Source organism: Photinus pyralis, unplaced genomic scaffold (genome assembly GCF_008802855.1).
Source record: "Photinus pyralis isolate 1611_PpyrPB1 unplaced genomic scaffold, Ppyr1.3 Ppyr1.4_LG9, whole genome shotgun sequence".
NCBI lineage: Eukaryota > Metazoa > Arthropoda > Insecta > Coleoptera > Lampyridae > Photinus > Photinus pyralis.
Genome location: NW_022170878.1, coordinates 16568879 through 16591081, shown reverse-complemented (window position 1 = coordinate 16591081; position 22203 = coordinate 16568879). Strand labels below are relative to the sequence as shown.

The 22203-nt window shown below is 37.0% G+C and overlaps 1 protein-coding gene across 2 annotated transcripts in view; it reads right to left on the bottom strand.

The window, feature by feature from the left end:
- LOC116181082 (alpha-catulin-like) overlaps positions 1-22203 on the bottom strand; it is a 67681-nt gene that overhangs the window by 15109 nt on the left and 30369 nt on the right. The window contains exon 1 of one of the 2 annotated variants that reach the window (XM_031501341.1): positions 21491-22105. The exons of the other annotated variant lie outside the window; for it this stretch is intronic. Coding sequence (XP_031357201.1) covers positions 21491-21538 — 48 coding nt within the window. The 5' untranslated portion in view covers positions 21539-22105. Of the gene's footprint in view, positions 1-21490; positions 22106-22203 lie in introns of those variants that run through there. 2 annotated transcript variants of the gene reach the window in all.

Below are 22203 nucleotides of genomic sequence, written 5' to 3'. Positions count from 1 at the left end.
CATCCGCGTTTTTATCGCTTCCACTTTGTTCAGCAAAATCTAGTTTTTATAATAGATCCGCCACCTACGTTTCGTCGAATCTAAATAAGCAAAAACAACCCTTCTTTCTTTTGGTCGACTAGGTACCTACATTATTAATGTTTACCGGTAAAAGGCAAGACGTTAATCTGAAGCAGTCTCGCGAGCGGCAAAAAGACGTAATTTTGAAAGTAATTTTAGTTCTCGACGAGTTTAAACTTTAATTAGTGTATTTGAATTTAAGAGCAACTTCGCCTACCGTCTTCGCTATAAGCATCGCGTTTTTTGCAGCTCCATTTTTAGTACATCTGTGAGGGACAGGTAAACTCAATTAACAGCGCGGCTATACAGCCGGACACCTTTAATTAACCGGAATACATCTGGAGAGAGCGCGGTATTACAACCGACACGTCTACTTTATATATTTTATATATTATATATTATATATTATATATTATACAGGGTGATTCCTATAGTACCTGCCACCGTTTGGGAGCGTGTAGGTGGTGCGTAGGGGAGTATTTTGATATAGGACACTTGGGGTCGGAAATCTAAAATAAGGGTGCCAGAGCCAAATTTACCTTCTGGAATTTCGCGCCTGTAGGTAGGCAACCCAACCGGCCGGCGGTGCACACGGAGCGATCTCAGGCGGCGATGTGTGGCTGACACTTGATCAGAATTTTGTTTAAACCCACGAAATCCCGTCTGCAACGACGCGTATCAAGTGAATAAACACTATGGCAATAGTATAATAATAGTTGGCTAGATGTAGGAAGTGCATTGAGAACAACGGTGGCCACGTTGAACACTTGTAAACGTTATTGCTTTTGACTGTCGTTTTCCCTCCTTCCCTCCCATGTCGCTTCCTCGCGCTAACTCGCTCTGCATCGCTCCGCGCGAAACGTCGGTCGGTTGGGTTGCCTACATACAGGCGTGAAATTCCAGAAGATAAATTTGGTTCTGGCGCCCTTATTTTAGATTTCCGACCCCAAGTGTCCTATATCAAAATACTCCCCTAGGCACCCCCTATACGCTCCCAAACGGTGGCAGGTACTATAGGAATCACCCTGTATATTATATATTATAGCGCGGTTTTAAGACGTTGAATTGCTGCAAATTTTGGATAAGGGTGTCATCGAACCTTCGACTAGCCCTTGAAGTACTTCGGTTCCGATGGCCATGGAGATTCTGTGTAGATTTTCGTCAGTTCAATTAAGTTACTAGGCGCGACGCCTACCCTTTGCCGCTTATTTCGAACATTATAGATCATGTACGCGATGTCAGATTTCTAACCAGGTCGGCTGTGTTGGCAAATCCCTCCCGACAATTGACAGTTTTTCCCTCGACTTTGGAGGCCCTCTAAAATTCCCTTCTTTTTAACTTAACGCCATATTCTACTCAACGTGCAGTTAAAGCAATGTTGACAAGTTGCCTGCAGGCGTCGTAATTTCCAACGTTGCATTGAATGTAATTGCAATCCAGATCTAACTTCCTGGTAAACTGTTATTTCCGCCCTTTAAGATCGAGGGAGGCGCTTTTCCTTCGACGTCCATAATCGTGACAGTAGCGCAATTATCGCGCAAATTAGATTCCATACAAAATCTAATAAAGTAAAGAAAGTGCTAGAGGAAATAGAATAGTCCCTAGGGATCGTTGGTAAGTGCGCACGACATTAGGGATGTAATTTTAATAATACCTTCAAAGCGCCCGCGGTAAATGCATTACCGTAATGAGGTAAAGTGTGGCGCGTCAACGGCGGCGATAAATTCAGTGATGTTTGTCACTCCATTGTCATGGAAATATTGCTAGCAGCATCCAACACCTACAGATTGCGAGTACGAATTGGAAAATAGCTCGAACGTTTTCAATTACCTACGCAAATTTGACGAATTCGCATTTCGTTTGGCGGGATACGGACGAAGGCCTTCATTTCAATTAGGTTAGAGGACGTCTCTAAGGGAGAAAAATGATCTCGACTGGTGAGGGGCGGAAGAGGACGTGACCTGAATGGGGGTTGATGTGGCGTAGTAGAAATAATGAAGACCGAAAGCGCTTACCTACCCACATCTTACTTCCTTTTATCCAGAAGTACATAACAAGCCAATTCGGTTCGTATGAATGGGGGAAGTCCCCCTGGAGGTTCTTCAAGATTAGTAGTGAAATAATTATAATAAGACTATTAAATCAAGGTACAGGCGTTTTTCACCTAAATAAAATAAATGAATGCATTAAAATGTGTTAATTTCGTGGAATTTGTAAGATAAGAACAACGTTACCAATTTTGAACTAGCGAATTAGAGGACCAAGACGAAGACGGGTAGATGAGTGAGAAGAGGACCACAATATGAGATGGTAAGGAGACAATATCACGAGCGAGGAGACGTGATGATACGATGAGAAAATAAGATATAATATATAAATATGGGTCAAGGGTTAGGGGTCAAGGGTCAAGGGTCAATACAAATTTTGAAAAAATATATATATAAAGTTTTTGATCTAGTAGTCCAATCTTGGAACTGTTTGAAATTATGGATTCTACGGGCCAAACTCTATAAGAAAATGTTTTTTCCCGGTCGATCTCAGACAATTCTTTTTTCCGGCCTCAAAAAAAGGCAGTGTATAACCTTCCTTTTTACCAAAAATCGACTGCACCAAAATTTCTCGAGAAAACACTTTTTCTTATTAAGTTTGGTGCGTAGAATCCAAAACAATTCGTACTTTTTCGATCAGACTTCTCAATCAAAAGTTATGGACTAGAAACCAATTTAGAAAGAAAATTCAAGGGGCTGTGGGAGGTTTTTCCCATACACTCGAGCAAATTGAGCTCTATTGCCCTTTCCCAATTACCATTAGCACTCTCAAGGTAGTCTTCGAAAAAAGGTCATTGAATCCACCTGTGTACCGGGGGTATTGGAATACCCCCCAGACCCCCCGGGGGATCTGGTGGTGGTAGTAATAATAATAATAATTTATTTCATGCTAGTGTACAAAAAGTACCGTCATCAGTAAATAAATATAGTTGCGTTACCGTATGAAATACCCCCTCTCCCCGCATTCACGAGAGTCCTGAGGGAAGGAGGTTTTGAAGGGGGGGGTACTTACATCCTCCCTCAAAATGTTCAGTAATCGGAGCACTTACACCAAAATTTTCGGAAAGATTCTTAACATTGAACGTTTTGAGGGTAAACGTGTCATCGGAGGGTTGGTAGGGGGGGGGGGATGGGAGGTGGAAATACCTCCAAGCATTCGCGAGAATTTTAAGGAGGGTATACCCCCCAGGAAAACGAAATATTAAATCTTCATTTACCTACAACTGACATCAGGCCTTTGTACTGTGGGGGGAGGGGGGGATTGGATACAACTTATACCTTCCGGTTCTACTTTCTTCCTCAAAATCCATTAGCACTTACACCAACATTTTTGGAAAGAGTTTTAGGACGTTTTGAGGTTGGGAGTATCATCGTGGGGTCTGGGGGGGGGGGGGGTATGGTATGGAATGCCCCCCAAACAAAAGAAATAGTAGATCTTCATTTATCTACAACCAGATCTACAATGGACATCAGATCGCATCCGCGAGAGTCTTGAATAAGGGAGGTTTCGAGTAACCTTCCTTTTTTACCAAAAATCGACTACACCAAAATTTCTTGGGAAACACTTTTTCTTATTAATTTTGGTGCGTAGAATCCAAAACAATTCGTACCTTTTCGATCAGACTTCTCAATCAAAAGTTATAGACTAGAAACCAATTTCGAAAAAAAATTCAAGGGGCTGTAACTTTTGAACTAGTAGCCCAATCTTGGAACTGTTTGAAATTATGGATTCTACAGGCCACAGGCGCGATGAAATGTTGAGGGGAGGAAATAACGAACTAGGACAATGACAAGGACAAGAAAAAAAAAGGACGAAGAGACTGAAAGACAAGGTGTAATAGCGCGGACGAGAGCGAGACAAATGAACGAGAAGGGGGGACGACGTGAAAGAGCGATATAATGAGTGGATGAGGAGACGAAGGAACGAGATGACGAGGACAAGGCTAGAAACAGACGAGAACAGGAAATGATGAAATGTAGACGACCGTATCAAAGCAGATGCAATGAAAAGACGAAGGGGGAAAATGTGATGAAGATATGAAGAAACGAATCAAAGGACGAAAACAAAAGGGCTAAGGGATGATGGTGGAAGAAAGAGACGACGATTGCTAGAACGAGATGATGAGAACAAGAAGGTTAACATTCAAAAGTAGGCCAAGGTGAAGTTCAAAAGTGACCCGACACGGGACTGTGCCCTTGGAAAGTAGGTCTAGGTGAAGCTCAAGGGCACTCGCCGCTTCCTCTAAGCGTTCGTATAGTGTTGGCCTTGAAAAGTAAGTCGAAAAAGCGATCGCTTCATTTTGTAGGTTATCAAAGTTCAATAAACCCAATTTTTTGGTGTCAATGACCCAATATTGGTGGGGTCATGTTTTACTTTCAAGATTATGAAAGACGTCATTCCATTTTCAAGGCCATCAGAGGCCAGTGATCACATTTTTTATGGTGTCATTTTGATTCCAAGGTTATCAGAAGTCAATGATCCCATTTTTGTATGGTATCATATTTCAATGTGAAGGTTATTAAAGTTTAATGACCTTTTTGCGGTGTTATTTTCCATTTTCAAGGCCATCAGGGGTGAATGACCCCATGGTTTGAGGTGTCATTTGTCGTTTTCAAGGCTATCAATTTTCAATGACCTTTTCGCGGAGTCATATCCCATTTTCAAGCACATCAAAGGTCAAAGAACCCATTGGTTGTGGTGTCATAGTTCGTTTTCAAGGTTATCAAAGTTCAATAGCCTCACATCTTTTCTGGCGTTATACTTCAATTTCAAGGACATTAAAGGTCATTTTTGTAATATCGTATAGAAAAAATCATCAGACGTCATTGACCCTTTTCTTGTGATGTTATATTTCAATTCCAAGGTAATTAAAGATCAATAGCCTCAATTCTTTGGGTGTCATAGTCCCTTGTTGACCTTGGAAATAAAATAAAACAGAAAAAAGTGGAGGTCATTGAACTTTGACAAATAAAATGTCACCGCAAAAAGTAAGGCCATTAAAATTTGATAACCTTGAGAATAAAACATGACACGGCTCTGATGACCTTGAAAATTAAATTTGTCACCCCAAAGAGGTGATTGAACATTGATAACCTTGAAAATTAAATAAAAAACCTAAAAATAGTGTGATAACATTGAAAACGAAACAGGGGACCTCAATAATGGAGTCATTGACCTTTGATGACCTTGCAAATAAAAAATAACATCGCAAAAAGGAGGCGGATGAGAAGAACTTTGATATCCTTGAAAATAAAACGTGACACCACAACGGATAGAGTTCATTGACATCTGATAACTTCGAAAACAAAATGTGCCACAGAGAAATAGGACCAGTGGTCTCTGATGGCCATGGAAGTGAAATATGGCACCGCCTAAAAATTGAACTTTGATGACCTTGAAAATGGCACCACAAAAAACAGGGTCATTAACCCATGATAATCTTAAAAATTAAATATGGAGGTCGTCGAACTTTGATAACCTTGAAAAAGAAATATTGTACCACAAATTGTGGTGATGACCTTTGGAGATGAGCGATACTTTTCTTGACCTACCTTCAAAGGTCGCAAACTTTCCAAGGTCAACACTATATCAGCGCTTTGGGGAATGGCGAATGCCCTTGGACCTCACCTCGATGTACTTTCCAAAGTAAGCACCGCGTGAGCTTCACCTTGACCATCTGTTCAAGGTCACCGCCAGATTGTGAGAGACCTTGAAAGGTCCAAGTATGGCTCTGTATCATTCGATTGTTTGTGTATCTTTAAGAACGCTCTTCTGAAGCGGAGTTGGTGGCGTTGTAGATGCTGCAGGACGAGTTGTAGGTGTCTGAGGTGTTCTTCCCAGGAGTATGAGTAGACGGTTATGCTATCCAGGTGGACCGTGACAAATTCGCGTAAATATCTGGCGAAGATCTCTTGAGCTTTGTTTTTCCTAACTAACTTAACGAACCCGGCCGTTGTTTAGTTTAATATTAAGTACCAACTTTATTAAACCGTAACACGGTATGTTGGCAATCTCACTTCCCAGTAAATGTTTCCCCAAGCTTTTGTTTAAATTAAATCATTTTAATGGAACTAATTTTTGTATGCCGCTCCAATTAAAGTAAACAAGTTTTAATTAAACGTAGCGTTATCGTTTATTATAAAATCACTTCAAAGTATACGTACTGATAATTTTCTACTACGGAACGCTTTTACTAAAATAATAATTTGAATGGGGCTGACAGGCGAATAATAACAGCGGACGGGTGTTCGTTGCGAGAGATTAATTACGAATAAAATACCAAGCGTAGGGTTGCTCAGTCTAAATGGAAAAATATGGGAGCTAATCTCACGAAAATGTATACCTAATGGCTGTGGGTTTGGAAATAATTTTCTAGCTTAGTCCACAGCGCTCCCATACGAATTGGTAACATCAAAGTACTTCTCGATGATTTCCGTCCTTCAGATTAACTTGATTAAGGGGCTTCTTTGTTATATTTGGATCGCAATTTCAAAGTTTCCAAACAAATTTTATGATTCCTAAGATTATCTGTCAGATATAAATCCTTCGTTTAATTAAATTCCGCGAGTATAAATCACTCGAAGCTTGAAATTCAGTTCGTAGATTCCAATCGGCAGAATTGAGTTTTTAAAAATGTACTCAAGACAGATTAATACTTGTTCTTATAGGTCTCAGTAATAAAACTTAACCCAGATTCTCCAGACGATCGAGCTTTTATTATCGCGACGCTCTCGATGTTTTAGACTCAATCGGGCTCTCCCTCGGTTCTGTGGATAACAAAGGTTAACTGATTAGCGAGCACGTAAACGCAAGGAATTGTGGAAATCGATTGTTTGACAACGTGTTTGTGTGCCTTCGGCGATTGTGTTTTTGCGAAATGCAATTATTGTGTTTATACGATGACAAAATTTCGATTTGGAATTAGAGAATCATACAGCTAAAACTACTAGAGATCGATTAATCCAAAGGTTAACCGTATCTAATTTCGTGTAGGCAGATACGGATATGAAAAACAAACGAAACCTGTATCGATTCAAAGCTAATCCCAAGTGTTCGGCTCGCTTCGCATTATTAATTAATCGAGTTATGTTGTGTAAACCTACACAAATCTATTGAGTCGCGCTTCCCCGATATTTACGCGTAAATGTCACAGGTTTCGTTTTAGTCGACTGGGGAGCTCCACATAAATGACACGCTAACGAACTCGCATACCTATAAAGGTAATGGCAAGAGTAAGTATCAGAATTGGGCGAGATTATTCAGAAAGAGGATGCTGCACTTCTTCGTTACTTTGGATTCCTAGGATTTCTTGTAACTCTGACTTGGACTTAAATTAGAGTCCGCGACCATAACCATGTCATAGGACGGTTTAGTGGAGAGCGCATCGCGACTGTAACATAAAAATTGAATTCGTTTACAACTGTGAAAGAGACAGAAACACGGCGATATAATGAAGGAAAGAGATGACAAGGGACAAGGACAGAAAAATAATATGACGAGAAGTGATGAAACAGTGAAGGGGGAAAATTAAAGAACAAGAAGAAAGGGGCGATATGAAAGAACAAACCAATAAAAAATTCATCAGAAGACCATAATGCAATTGTATAAATATTTCCCCTTCTTGGGACCCCTTTACTTGGCTTGGCCACTGAAGTAGTAGGTATAACGGTACTTTAGCGTGGGAAAATTCTGCAGACCGTGGGACTCTGTAGTTGTACCGATTCAAATTTTGGCGGTTGGTCCGGAGTGCGAATCATATTTTGGCAGTTGACTCGGGGTGTCAGATTTCAGCAGTTTGCCCGGGGTGCCATATTTCGGCAGTTGGTCTGAGGTGCGGGGTCATATTTCGGCAGTTGGCCTTCGGGGTTGCTGAACCCACCATTTTAGATGCTGGACGCGTCACTGTGGCGCCATCGGTGACTGCTGGAGACAATTCTTTTTATTGGCTTTGGGATTCGTCATTTTGCAAACTACAAAAATGCATTGACCCTTAACCCGATTGTAGACGAGGACTTTGAACGACGATTGACCTTTGAACGACGAGGAATGGACTTTGGCTGGTGGCCCAACTTTGGACTTTACACCGACGTTTGAGCTTTAAACAGTGAGGAATAGACTTTGAACGGAGAAAAACTATAGGGCGTAAAATGTCGAAAAAATTTTGACCTTTAGGACTTCTATCTAGTTTTGGAAGTCATCGTCAGGAGGAGAGCGAAATAACTTTGAAGGCAAAGTGTGCGGTATCGTTCTCTAGAAACTTTTTTTTCTCAAGACCCTCGCGAATACCCTCAGACCTCCCGGCTTTACTTTCTCTAAATGCTTCTCCTTCTGAGGATTCTCGAGAATTCTGGGGATATTCCATACCCCTCCCCCTCTCAAAACCTAGCTCAAAACCTTCCTTATTCAACACTCTCGCGGATGCGATCTGATGTCCGTTGTAGATCTGGTTGTAGATAAATGAAGATCTACTATTTCTTTTGTTTGGGGGGCATTCCATCCCCCCCCCGCAGACCCCACGATGATACTCCCAACCTCAAAACGTCCTAAAACTCTTTCCAAAAATGTTGGTGTAAGTGCTAATGGTACTAAACATTTTGAGGAAGAAAGTAGAACCGGAAGGCATGAGTTGTATCCAATCCCCCCCACTCCCCACAGTACAAAGGCCTGATGTCAGTTGTAGGTAAATGGAGATTTAATATTTTCTTTTCCTGCTTGGGGGTATTTCAACCGCCATACCTCCCCCCCCCCTACCAACCCTCCCATGACACGTTCACCCTCAAAACGTTCAATGTTAAGAATCTTTCCGAAAATTTTGGTGTAAGTGCTCAGATTACTGAACATTTTGATGGAGGATGTAAGTACCCCCCCTCAAAACCTCCTTCCCTCAGGACTCTCGTGAATGCGAGGAGAGGGGGGTATTTCATACGGTAACGCAACTATATTTCTTTACTGATGACCTACTTTATGTACACTAGCATGAAATAAATTATTATTATTACCACCACCACCAGTTCCCCCCGGGGGGTCTGGGGGGTATTTCAATACCCCCCCAGTACACAGGTGGATTCAATGACCTTTTTTCGAAGACTACCTTGAGAGTGCTAATGGTAATTGGGAAAGGGCAATAGAGCTCAATTTGCTCGAGTGTATGGGAAAAACCTCCCAGAGACCGTTTTTTCTATTGAATTTGGGATTCATCATTTTGCAAACTGTACAAAATTGCATTTATATGAGCTGAATCGAGACTTTCTACTAAACAGTACCCGATTGTACACATTAAACAACAACTGACCTTTGAACTTTGAACGGCGAGAAATGAAATTTGGCCGGTGACCAAATTTTGGACTTTGAACAGTGAAGAATGGACTTTGGATCGCGAGCAACCTTTGAACTTTGTGCACTGACTGAATTTCGAAGGTCAACACATAGTTAACCTTTGAGACTTCTATTTCGTTTTAAAAGTCATCGTCAGTAAGAGAGCGAGATCACTTTTAGCGCAAACTGTGTAGACTTTGACCGGTAACCAACCTATGGACTTTGAACGGTGGTTGTTGTATCGTTATTGGGCTGACTTTGAAACTGTAAATCTTGGCGCATAACCGAGTGTAGACCAGCCAGCCTTGTTGCATCAGCCGTGGCGAGTGTACGACCATTACGCGGTGGTATGTTGAATGTGAGCGATTCTTATTCAGTTACGACTGCAACATAAAAATTGAAATCATTTACAACTGCCCAAGCATAAGTTGAGCATTTTATGGAACAGAAGTTCTATTCTGTGGAGGCATATCTATTAAAATTTGCTACTTTATACGGTATTTTCGATCATTCATTCCTTCTGCGGTTGAAACTTTGAAGTAATCATATCGTAATAACTTCCACAGACACAATTCGGATTATGTTATTTTGGTTTCAAGACAAAAGCGCGAGAATACATTGCAAGGAAGTACATAAGCCCTTTAAATGAAACTATAAGTTGCATTACAAAGATCATACTTAAATTTTTGAACTTTTAACGGGCAGCAACCTTTGAACGGCGACCAACCTTTGGACTTTGCACGGTGAAGAATGAACTTTGAACGGCGACCAACCTTTAGACTTAAAACGATGAGGAACGGACTTTGAACGGCGACCAACCTTTGGACTTTGAACACGTATGATTTTTATGCAGTGAAGTTTTCGCGTAGTGTATGGACATGCAACTGTGACTCCTCCTCCTTGGACGGAGGTGGATTATAGCTTAAATGTTTGGCGTGTCACAGAGAGAGCTGACAAAAACCTATTAATATAAGTACATTTTCTCTATCTTCATCCTTACATCCTTACTTATTAATGTTTAAAATCGCGTTCACTTTTTGTGACGCTTCTGTATATAAAAGAGGTTCTATTCAGATTCTCCTGACGGTTTTCAGAGATTTCTAATAAAATTGCTAGGAATAGAAATCAGATTCAGGATTTCTCATATTCAAAAAGTAACATGCTTGTAATAAATGCTTGGAAAATTTACATTAGGTAGTGGTTCTGTAATTTCAAGCGACCATTACATCCATTACATTTAATATCCCTGGACGTTTAAAAGCAGCAGTCATTATCCTTAAACGTCTCCCATTAATGTCCATTACGCTTACCAAAAGGAAGCGATTCTCCTGTTTCTAGGGCGCGACATAAATTGTGTTCGAGTTCGCCTCGGATTTAATTCATCCACCGAGTGCAGCGACCAATAAATGTCTCATGCACTTTAAATTTTCCCGTTGCGGCGCGGATTAAAATTTTTCTACCGCCGATAAAGTGCTTTTTAAAGCGTTTCGCAAGAACGAATCGCATTTTGATTTACTGCGGTACAAAATCGGTCGGTTCCCTTTGGGGGATCATAACCCATCCATGCACGATTCGCGTTCTCTGATACAAAGACAGGCGTATCAGAAGTTTTCCTAACGGAAATGTATTAAAATAGAACTTATGTAGTGGGAATCGCAGAGGAACAGAGACAAAAGCACGCCCGAATTGCGTTATTAATAAAAAAAAACGCCAGCTGGGCATTCGAGCGATATGCGATAGCCGTATTGTGGATTAACGGATATAATTCGAATTTATAGGTTCGTAGGGGTTAGTTGCGTCAAAATACTGTACTGAATCGATTTAAATTCTATCCCCTCAGGCACATTTTTATTAAAATAATGACTCCGTGTGCCAGTAGTAGATCAGAAACCTACTAATTTCACTCTGTGTATAAATATTGAGTTGATCGGTATTTGCAGACATCAAGATGGGACTTTTCCAAACAGAAGCTCTAAATTAATGAGCGTACCCGAACAAATATCAAAAAGGGATAGCAAACAACAATTAGAGCCAATCACTTTCGAACCGTCTTCCACGTTCTAATATGAGAACGCCATTCAAATTTATACGGTTCTCAAGGCAGCGATAAATACATTATTCAATTTCCGAAGCCTTTCACTTTGCGACTTACTTACAACCACGTACGGTCAAAATTACACGAATCCAATAACGCTTACGATAAAGGGCGTAGTAAATTATGTAGTAAAACGCTAATTGAAATCGAGCGTGACATACAGAAATGTGATCATAGCACCGCCATACGCGTTCGTACCGTCTAAATACTCGCACGTTAAAAAGCCGCCAAGACGTTAACGCAAATCAACGGCGCGGGACAAACTTCGTTATCGACGGATGGCGAGCAGCGGCCACCGATCACAATTCACTAACTCGAAGCGCTTTGTCATGAAAATTAATCTTACAGTGATAATTGAAATTCCATCCGCTTTACTCGGCCGACTTTATTACCAATATAAATTCTCGACAATGGGGCAAGTAATTCTAATTAAGACATTTTCGAGTACACAGCGCCACGGCGTTAGTAATACGCAATTTACCTTAATAGTGGAGCGACCTCGTCTTGGGCGACTTGCAATTTGGGTTGGGCCCACCTCCCTGTAATGTATAGATCTAGATCAGCCAGCTGAGTTACAACAGAAATTCGACCTTTACTGTTTTCTGTCGGCATCAAGGTGGATACCACCTTTTACAATGCGAATTAAGGTGAAGTTCGGCAATCCCATTAATTTAAGAGATATAGCACAGTGGTTCCAAAAAGTTTAGCTTTCGAATCTTTGTGTACTGGGTGCATCCAAAAATACTCAGTCCTCAGGAGGTTTTTGGAAAAGTACAATGGAAACTTTCCCTAAACATTTCTAAATTGTTCTCAATTATTTGAATAACTTAAAAAAGTACTGCCTTTTTTTGAGGCCGGAAAAAAATTGTCTCAGATCGACCCGAAAAAAATTTTCTTATAGAATGTGGCCTGTAGAATCCATAATTTCAAACAGTTCCAAGATTGGGCTACTAGTTCAAAAGTTACAGCCCTTTGAATTTTTTTTCGAAATTGGTTTCTAGTCTATAACTTTTGATTGAGAAGTCTGATCGAAAAAGTACGAATTGTTTTGGATTCTACGCACCAAAATTAATAAGAAAAAAGTGTTTTCCCGAGAAATTTTGGTGCAGTCGATTTTTGGTAAAAAAGGAAGGTTATACACTGCCTTTTTTTGAGCCCCGAAAAAAAATTGTCTCAGATCGACCCGGAAAAAAAATTTTCTTATAGAATGTGGCCTGTAGAATCCATAATTTCAAACAGTTCCAAGATTGGGCTACTAGTTCAAAAGTTACAGCCCTTTGAATTTTTTTTCGAAATTGGTTTCTAGTCTATAACTTTTGATTGAGAAGTCTGATCGAAAAAGTACGAATTGTTTTGGATTCTACGCACCAAAATTAATAAGAAAAAGTGTTTTCCCGAGAAATTTTGGTGTAGTCGATTTTTGGTAAAAAAGGAAGGTTATACACTGCCTTTTTTTGAGCCCTCGAAAAAAAAATTGTCTCAGATCGACCCGGAAAAAAATTTTCTTATAGAATGTGGCCTGTAGAATCCATAATTTCAAACAGTTCCAAGATTGGGCTACTAGTTCAAAAGTTACAGCCCTTTGAATTTTTTTCGAAATTGGTTTCTAGTCTATAACTTTTGATTGAGAAGTCTGATCGAAAAAGTACGAATTGTTTTGGATTCTACGCACCAAAATTAATAAGAAAAAGTGTTTTCCCGAGAAATTTTGGTGCTGTCGATTTTTGGTAAAAAAGGAAGGTTATACACTGCCTTTTTTTGAGCCCCGAAAAAAAAATTGTCTCAGATCGACCCGGAAAAAATTTTTCTTATAGAATGTGGCCTGTAGAATCCATAATTTCAAACAGTTCCAAGATTGGGCTACTAGTTCAAAAGTTACAGCACTTTGAATTTTTTTTCGAAATTGCTTTCTAGTCTATAACTTTGGATTGAGAAGTCTGATCGAAAAAGTACGAATTGTTTTGGATTCTACGAACCCAAATTAATAAGAAAAGCTGTTTTCTCGAGAAGTTTTGGTGTAGTCGATTTTTGGTAAAAAAGGAAGGTTATACACTGCCTTTTTTTGAGCCCAGAAGAAAAAATTGTCTCAGATCGACCCGGAAAAAAATTTTCTTATAGAATGTGGCTTGTAGAATCCATAATTTCAAACAGTTCCAAGATTGGGCTACTAGTTCAAAAGTTACAGCACTTTGAATTTTTTTTCGAAATTGGTTTCTAGTGAATAACTTTGAATTGAGAAGTCTGATCGAAAAAGTACGAATTGTATTGGATTCTACGCACCAAAATTAATAAGAAAAAGTGTTTTCCCGAGAAATTTTGGTGTAGTCGATTTTTGGTAAAAAAGGAAGGTTATACACTGCCTTTTTTTGAGCCCACGAAAAAAAATTGTCTCAGATCGACCCGGAAAAAAATTTTCTTATAGAATGTGGCCTGTAGAATCCATAATTTCAAACGGTTCCAAGATTGGGCTACTAGTTCAAAAGTTACAGCCCTTTGAATTTTTTTTCGAAATTGGTTTCTAGTCTATAACTTTTGATTGAGAAGTCTGATCGAAAAAGTACGAATTGATTTGGATTCTACGCACCAAATTAATAAGAAAAAGTGTTTTCCCGAGAAATTTTGGTGTAGTCGATTTTTGGTAAAAAAGGAAGGTTATACACTGCCTTTTTTTGAGCCCGAAGAAAAAAAAAAGTGTCTCAGATCGACCCGGAAAAAAAAGTTCTTATAGAATGTGGCCTGTAGAATCCATAATTTCAAACAGTTCCAAGATTGGGCTACTAGTTCAAAAGTTACAGCCCTTTGAATTTTCTTTCGAAATTGGTTTCTAGTCTATAACTTTTGATTGAGAAGTCTGATCGAAAAATTACGAATTGTTTTGGATTCTACGCACCAAAATTAATAAGAAAAAGTGTTTTCCCGAGAAATTTTGGTGCAGTCGATTTTTGGTAAAAAAGGAAGGTTATACACTGCCTTTTTTTGAGACCCGAAAAAAAAATTGTCTCAGATCGACCCGGAAAAAAATTTTCTTATAGAATGTGGCCTGTAGAATCCATAATTTCAAACAGTTCCAAGTTTGGGCTACTAGTTCAAAAGTTACAGCCCTTTGAATTTTTTTTCGAAATTGGTTTCTAGTCTATAACTTTTGATTGAGAAGTCTGATCGAAAAAGTACAAATTGATTTGGATTCTACGCACCCAAATTAATAAGAAAAAGTGTTTTCCCGAAAAATTTTGGTGTAGTCGATTTTTGGTAAAAAAGGTAGGTTATACACTGCCTTTTTTTGAGTTTAGTCGATTTTTGGTAAAAATGGAAGGTTATATACACTGCCTTTTTTTGAGCCCCGAAAAAAAAATTGTCTCAGATCGACCCGGAAAAAATATTTCTTATAGAATGTGGCCTGTAGAATCCATAATTTCAAACAGTTCCAAGATTGGGCTACTAGTTCAAAAGTTACAGCACTTTGAATTTTTTTTCGAAATTGTTTTCTAGTCTATAACTTTGGATTGAGAAGACTGATCGAAAAAGCACGAATTGTTTTGGATTCTACGCACCCAAATTAATAAGAAAAAGTGTTTTCTTTCTTCACTGCCTTTTTTGAGCCCCAAAAAAATCCTTCCCTAATTCGCAGTGATCCAGGAAAACTCTGCTTCAAAGCTTTCATAAAAACCAAGCACATTTTAGAAAACCCTTTAGGCCCAGGATACCATAGAAACCTCTTCGAAAATATTTTTTCAGAAAAATTCTCGAATAGAATTTTTATTCATGTATCAATTTTTTTTTCAGAATGTGAATGTGAATAATTACCTATCACTAACTTTGAATGGTATTTTCAATTATGAATTGATCATTTCAAATTGGAATTACATTTAGTACATTCCGCACCTCTATATATTTCAGTTGTGTGATAGTGATCTGTAACTATTATTAACATTCATCATTCCAAATCGTTTGCAAGTACTTTTTCCATTTCTTTTCCCAGTTCAATCGACTAAACTGTTTCTTAAATGTGCACTTGCTTCTAATTAATGTATCACAACGAACAAAAACTATTTGGGATATGTTCGTTAATATTTTTTGCTTAAACTAAACTTCATTTTTAGCACTGCAGTAAAGAAAAGGGCACAAGCAAATTATAGAAACAAATGTCACCGATATATTACCATTCGGCATGACAAAATAATGCCAACAGTCGATAAATCACGTTTCGTTCGGCTGAAAAGGTCAATTTCAAATTTTACACCCTTCCGGCGAGAATATTAATTTCGCGTTTGGACATCGAGCGTGCCGTTTATTTCATCGAGATGTTTCCCTCGAAGCAATAATGGAAAGAAAAACTATAGCGAGTCGCTATCTCAAGATGTCGAGCAGTGCCGCTCCGTAAGGGTTATTAATGTCGAAGTATTCGTGGACGTGCCAGTTATCGAAACGATCTTCTTCAGTTCTATATTTATGCCCTTTGTGCGTCGTGTAAGTTATGTATAATAGGTAATACTCCAGCGAGCCGTATGAAATGAGGTAATTAATGTTGATATCGAACGCTGACCGGAAGCTTTCATAAATATAAGTTTATTGGTCCGTGAAGCGAAAATGTCAACGCTTTTAGCTTATGTAGGGCGGATTTAAGGAAGAGGCCGTGGTTTAATTTACGGCCGGTATGATGCGACGCGACAGCGGTGGAGAAATATGGAGCAGGTTTTAGTAGAAATCTCACCGCAAGTCGGTTTAGGACCGGATTAATTACACTTTCTACTTGTCCGTGTCGCACGTGTTTTTGCCGCAGCGTATTTGCGGTACACATCATGGATGCCCGAACTTTTATCACTTTAGGTGGAACCTTATCGATTTTGTCCGACACCATCAGTATGTGACAATCCCTGCTTAAAGCTGCCATATTTGTTCTGTAAGGCAGATTTTTGTATGAAACGAAACGTAAATTGTCAATTTGGTCCAATGCAATCAATTAAAAAACTCAACACAACAAACTCATGTGTCAAATTTGCATGATTGAAATGATTTGGAGTTTGAGCACAAATTTCTAGTAACTGAAAGTAGACGCGATTTGGGCCGACTAAGGTTCATAAAATAATTACTTAGAAATTTCAAAATTCAGCATAAAAAAAGTGAACACATTAATGAGGCAAATTTCAATTAACTTGAAATTTCAACATTTGGCACAAATTTTGGGCGAAAAATGTTGAAATTAAACCATCAAAATTCACTCAGCTCGAAATTGCAACATTCAGTACAAATTTTGGACCGAAATTGAACTAATTAATGTGTCAATTTTCAATAAATGTCAAATTTCAACATTTGACACAAATTTTGAGCGAAAGATGTTTAAATTAATCCATCAAAATTCACTCAGCTCGAAATTTCAACATTCAGTACAAATTTTGGACCGAAATTAAACAAATTAATGCGTTAATTTTTAATAAATGTAAAATTTAAAACATTTGGCACAAATTTTGAGCGAAAAATGTTGAAATTAAACCTTCAAACCTCACTCAGCTCGAAATTTCAACATACAGTACAAATTTTGGACTGAAATTAAACAAATTAATGCGTCAACTTTCAATAAATGTCAAATTTTAACATTTGGCACAACTTTTGAGCGAAAAATGTTGAAATTAAACCATCTAAATTCACTCAGCTCGAAATTTCAGCATTCAGTACAAATTTTGAACCAAAATTAAACAAATTTAAGCGTCAATTTTCAATAAATTACTTATTTCAACATGTAACACAAATTTTGAGCGAAAAATGTTGAAATTAATGTGTCAAGTTTCACTCAGCTCGAAATTTCAACATCCAGCACAAATTTTGAACCAAAATTAAACAAATTAATGCGTCAATTTTCAATAAATTACAGATTTCAACATGTAGCACCAATTTTGAGCGAAAAATGTTGAAATTAAAGCGTCAAATTTCACTCAGATCGATTTTTTAACATCCAGCACAAATTTTGGACCAAAATTAAACTAATTAAAGCGTCAATTTTCAAGAAATTACAAATTTAAACATGTAGCACCAATTTTGAGCGAAAAATGTTGAAATTAATGCGTCAAGTTTCACTCAGTTCGAAATTTCAAGATCCAGCACAAATTTTGGGCCAAAATTGAACAAATTTAAGCGTCAATTTTCAATAAATTACTTATTTCAACATGTAGCACCAATTTTGAGCGGTAAATTTTGAAATTAATGTGTCAAGTTTCACTCAGCTCGAAATTTCAACATCCAGCACAAATTTTGGGCCAAAATTGAACAAATTTAAGCGTCAATTTTCAATAAATTACTTATTTCAACATGTAGCACCAATTTTGAGCGGTAAATTTTGAAATTAATGTGTCAAGTTTCACTCAGCTCGAAATTTCAACATCCAGCACAAATTTTGAACCAAAATTAAACTAATTAAAGCGTCAATTTTCAATAAATTACAAATTTCAACATGTAGTACAAATTTTGAGCGAAAAATGTTGTAATTAATGTGTCAAGTTTCACTCAGCTCGAAATTTCAACATCCAGCACAAATTTTGGGCCAAAATTGAACAAATTTAAGCGTCAATTTTCAATAAATTACTTAGTTCAACATGTAGCACAAATTTTGAGCGAAAAATTTTGAAATTAATGTGTCAAGTTTCACTCAGCTCGAAATTTCAACATCCAGCACAAATTTTGGGCCAAAATTGAACAAATTAAGCGTCAATTTTCAATAAATTACTTATTTCAACATGTAGCACCAATTTTGAGCGAAAAATGTTGAAATTAATGCGTCAAGTTTCACTCAGCTCAAAATTTCAACATCCAGCACAAATTTTGACCCAAAATTAAAGAAATTAAGCGTCAATTTTCAATAAATTACAGATTTCAACATGTAGCACCAATTTTGAGCGAAAAATGTTGAAATTAATGTGTCAAGTTTCACTCAGCTCGAAATTTCAACATCCAGCACAAATTTTGGACCAAAATTGAACAAATTTAAGCGTCAATTTTCAATAAATTACAGATTTCAACATGTAGCACCAATTTTGAGCGAAAAATTTTGAAATTAATGTGTCAAGTTTCACTCAGCTCGAAATTTCAACATCCAGCACAAATTTTGGGCCAAAATTGAACAAATTTAAGCGTCAATTTTCAATAAATTACAAATTTACACATGTAGCACCAATTTTGAGCGAAAAATGTTGAAATTAATGTGTCAAGTTTCACTCAGCTCGAAATTTCAACATCCAGCACAAATTTTGGACCAAAATTGAACAAATTAATGCGTTAATTTTCAATAAATGTCAAATTTCAACTTTTGGCACAACTTTTGAGCGAGAAATGTTGAAATTAAACCTTCAAAATTCACTCAGCTCGAAATTTCAACATCCAGCATAAATTTTGGGCCAAAATTGAACAAATTTAAGCGTCAATTTTCAATAAATTACTTATTTCAACATGTAGCACCAATTTTGAGCGGTAAATTTTGAAATTAATGTGTCAAGTTTCACTCAGCTCGAAATTTCAACATCCAGCACAAATTTTGGGCCAAAATTGAACAAATTTAAGCGTCAATTTTCAATAAATTACTTATTTCAACATGTAGCACCAATTTTGAGCGGTAAATTTTGAAATTAATGTGTCAAGTTTCACTCAGCTCGATATTTCAACATCCAGCACAAATTTTGAACCAAAATTAAACTAATTAAAGCGTCAATTTTCAATAAATTACAAATTTCAACATGTAGTACAAATTTTGAGCGAAAAATGTTGTAATTAATGTGTCAAGTTTCACTCAGCTCGAAATTTCAATATCCAGCACAAATTTTGAACCAAAATTGAACAAATTTAAGCGTCAATTTTCAATAAATTACAAATTTCAACATGTAGTACAAATTTTGAGCGAAAAATGTTGTAATTAATGTGTCAAGTTTCACTCAGCTCGAAATATCAACATCCAGCACAAATTTTGGGCCAAAATTGAACAAATATAAGCGTCAATTTTCAATAAATTACTTATTTCAACATGTAGCACAAATTTTGAACGAAAAATTTTGAAATTAATGTGTCAAGTTTCACTCAGCTCGAAATTTCAACATCCAGCACAAATTTTGGACCAAAATTGAACAAATTTAAGCGTCAATTTTCAATAAATTACAAATTTCAACATGTAGCACAAATTTTGAGCGAAAAATGTTGAAATTAATGTGTCAAGTTTCACTCAGCTCGAAATTTCAACATCCAGCACAAATTTTGGACCAAAATTGAACAAATTTAAGCGTCAATTTTCAATAAATTACAGATTTCAACATGTAGCACCAATTTTGAGCGAAAAATTTTGAAATTAATGTGTTAAGTTTCACTCAGCTCGAAATTTCAACATCCAGCACAAATTTTGAACCAAAATTAAACTAATTAAAGCGTCAATTTTCAATAAATTACAAATTTACACATGTAGCACCAATTTTGAGCGAAAAATGTTGAAATTAATGTGTCAAGTTTCACTCAGCTCGAAATTTCAACATCCAGCACAAATTTTGGGCCAAAATTGAACAAATTTAAGCGTCAATTTTCAATAAATTACAAATTTCAACATGTAGCACCAATTTTGAGCGAAAAATGTTGAAATTAATGGGTCAAGTTTCACTCAGCTCGAAATTTCAATATCCAGCACAAATTTTGGACCAAAATTAAACTAATTAAAACGTCAATTTTCAATAAATTACAAATTTCAACATGTAATACAAATTTTGAGCGAAAAATGTTGAAATTAATGTGTCAAGTTTCACTCAGCTCGAAATATCAACATCCAGCACAAATTTTGGGCCAAAATTGAACAAATATAAGCGTCAATTTTCAATAAATTACTTATTTCAACATGTAGCACAAATTTTGAACGAAAAATTTTGAAATTAATGTGTCAAGTTTCACTCAGCTCGAAATTTCAACATCCAGCACAAATTTTGGACCAAAATTGAACAAATTTAAGCGTCAATTTTCAATAAATTACAAATTTCAACATGTAGCACTAATTTTGAGCGAAAAATGTTGAAATTCAGTTCAAAATTTCATAGTTCAGAAAAAATTTTCAACTAAAAGTAAGCAAATTTTCTTTAAATTTCAAATTTCAACATTTAGTACAAATTTTGAGCGAAAAATGTTAAATTAAAGCATCAAATGTCATGTAAATGTAATTCAGTACACATTTTGAGCCAAAATTAAACAAATTAATGCGTAAATTTTCAATAAATCTCAAATTTCGACATGTAGCACAAATTTTGAGCGAAAAGTGTTGAAATTAAAGCATCAAATGTAATGTAAATGTAATTCAGTACAAATTTGGAACAAAAATTAAACAAATTAATGCGTCAATTTTCTATAAATTTCAAATTTCGACATGTAGCACAAATTTTGAGCAAAAAATGCTAAAATTAAAGCATAAAATTTAACTCAGTTCGAAATTTCAACATTCAGTACAAGTTTTGGACCAAAATTAAACTAATTAAAGCGTCAATTGCCAATTTCAGCATTTAGCACACATTTTGATCTAAGAGTGAATTGGTAAAAAAAAGGTTCTTGACTTAGTTGACTCATGTTTATTTAGTGATAGATCTGAATTTTAAAATTTTTTTAAAGCTTCAAAACCTGATATACCTATCTGAAGTCCTTGGAAGTCGGAAGATTCTAATTTATGCGATGTAAATAATTTCAGATACGATACTGTATATAAATTTGATGAGGAATTCAATCTGCCCCAAACCTGTCAGTAATCTTCGTCCCCTTTTAATACTTGACATATCTACGTGACCCAAGCACAAGACAAATATTTGGACTGTACTAACTCATACGGCTCATTCCAACAAGCTAATTGTCATTTAAATGAAACAATGAATGTCACATCCTGTTGAAGTGGTAAGCTAATAATTCCCGCACCGAAAGTACCGAAGGTAAAGCGCGGGAAGTTTTCCATTAAGCAAACATAAAGAGACTTACCTTTCCATTGGAATGTCTGCCAGAAAACGAAGAATGTCTATGTATCATCTTCTTAAATAGCAGCTAAGTACCACAGAGATTGATTATTATTAATATCTATTCTTATTATCCAGGGAATCACATACAGCGAATTGAATTTTAAAAATAGTTTAAATATACATTTATTTTCCTTCCATATAATCTATTAATATCGATGTGATTAGTGTCAAAAATAGTTTAATTATTATCCATTATTTGTAACATTCAGTAAAATCTTTTAGCAGCTAACAGACCAAAAGCAAGATCGCTCGTGAGGTAGCTTCAGGAAACCGTACGTGTGTCATGATTTTTTTTTTTTACAAAACTCACTTTAATTATTGATAAATTGCCTTATTATTATTTTAGCTGGATTCTGTTCTCCAACGATCGTGTTCATGAATTAAACAATGATTGTATTAATCAGCCGGTTGTGTCTTATTATCTTTTATTATTATTTATTATTGATATATTGGTGTGTTGATGTTGAATACTGTGGAGGTGGAAGATCGTCGTCGCTAAACGGCCTCAGCTGTAACGCGTGACCGGGAAGACTGCATTGGAGTAGGCACTCACGAATCCCGGACCTCGAGCTATTGATCAACACGATCTCTTCGCGCCACTGTACGACGCGCAACCTCCACCGCCGTTCATAAATACAGGTGGCTTCGATAATTGCGTGAATTATTTCGAAAAGG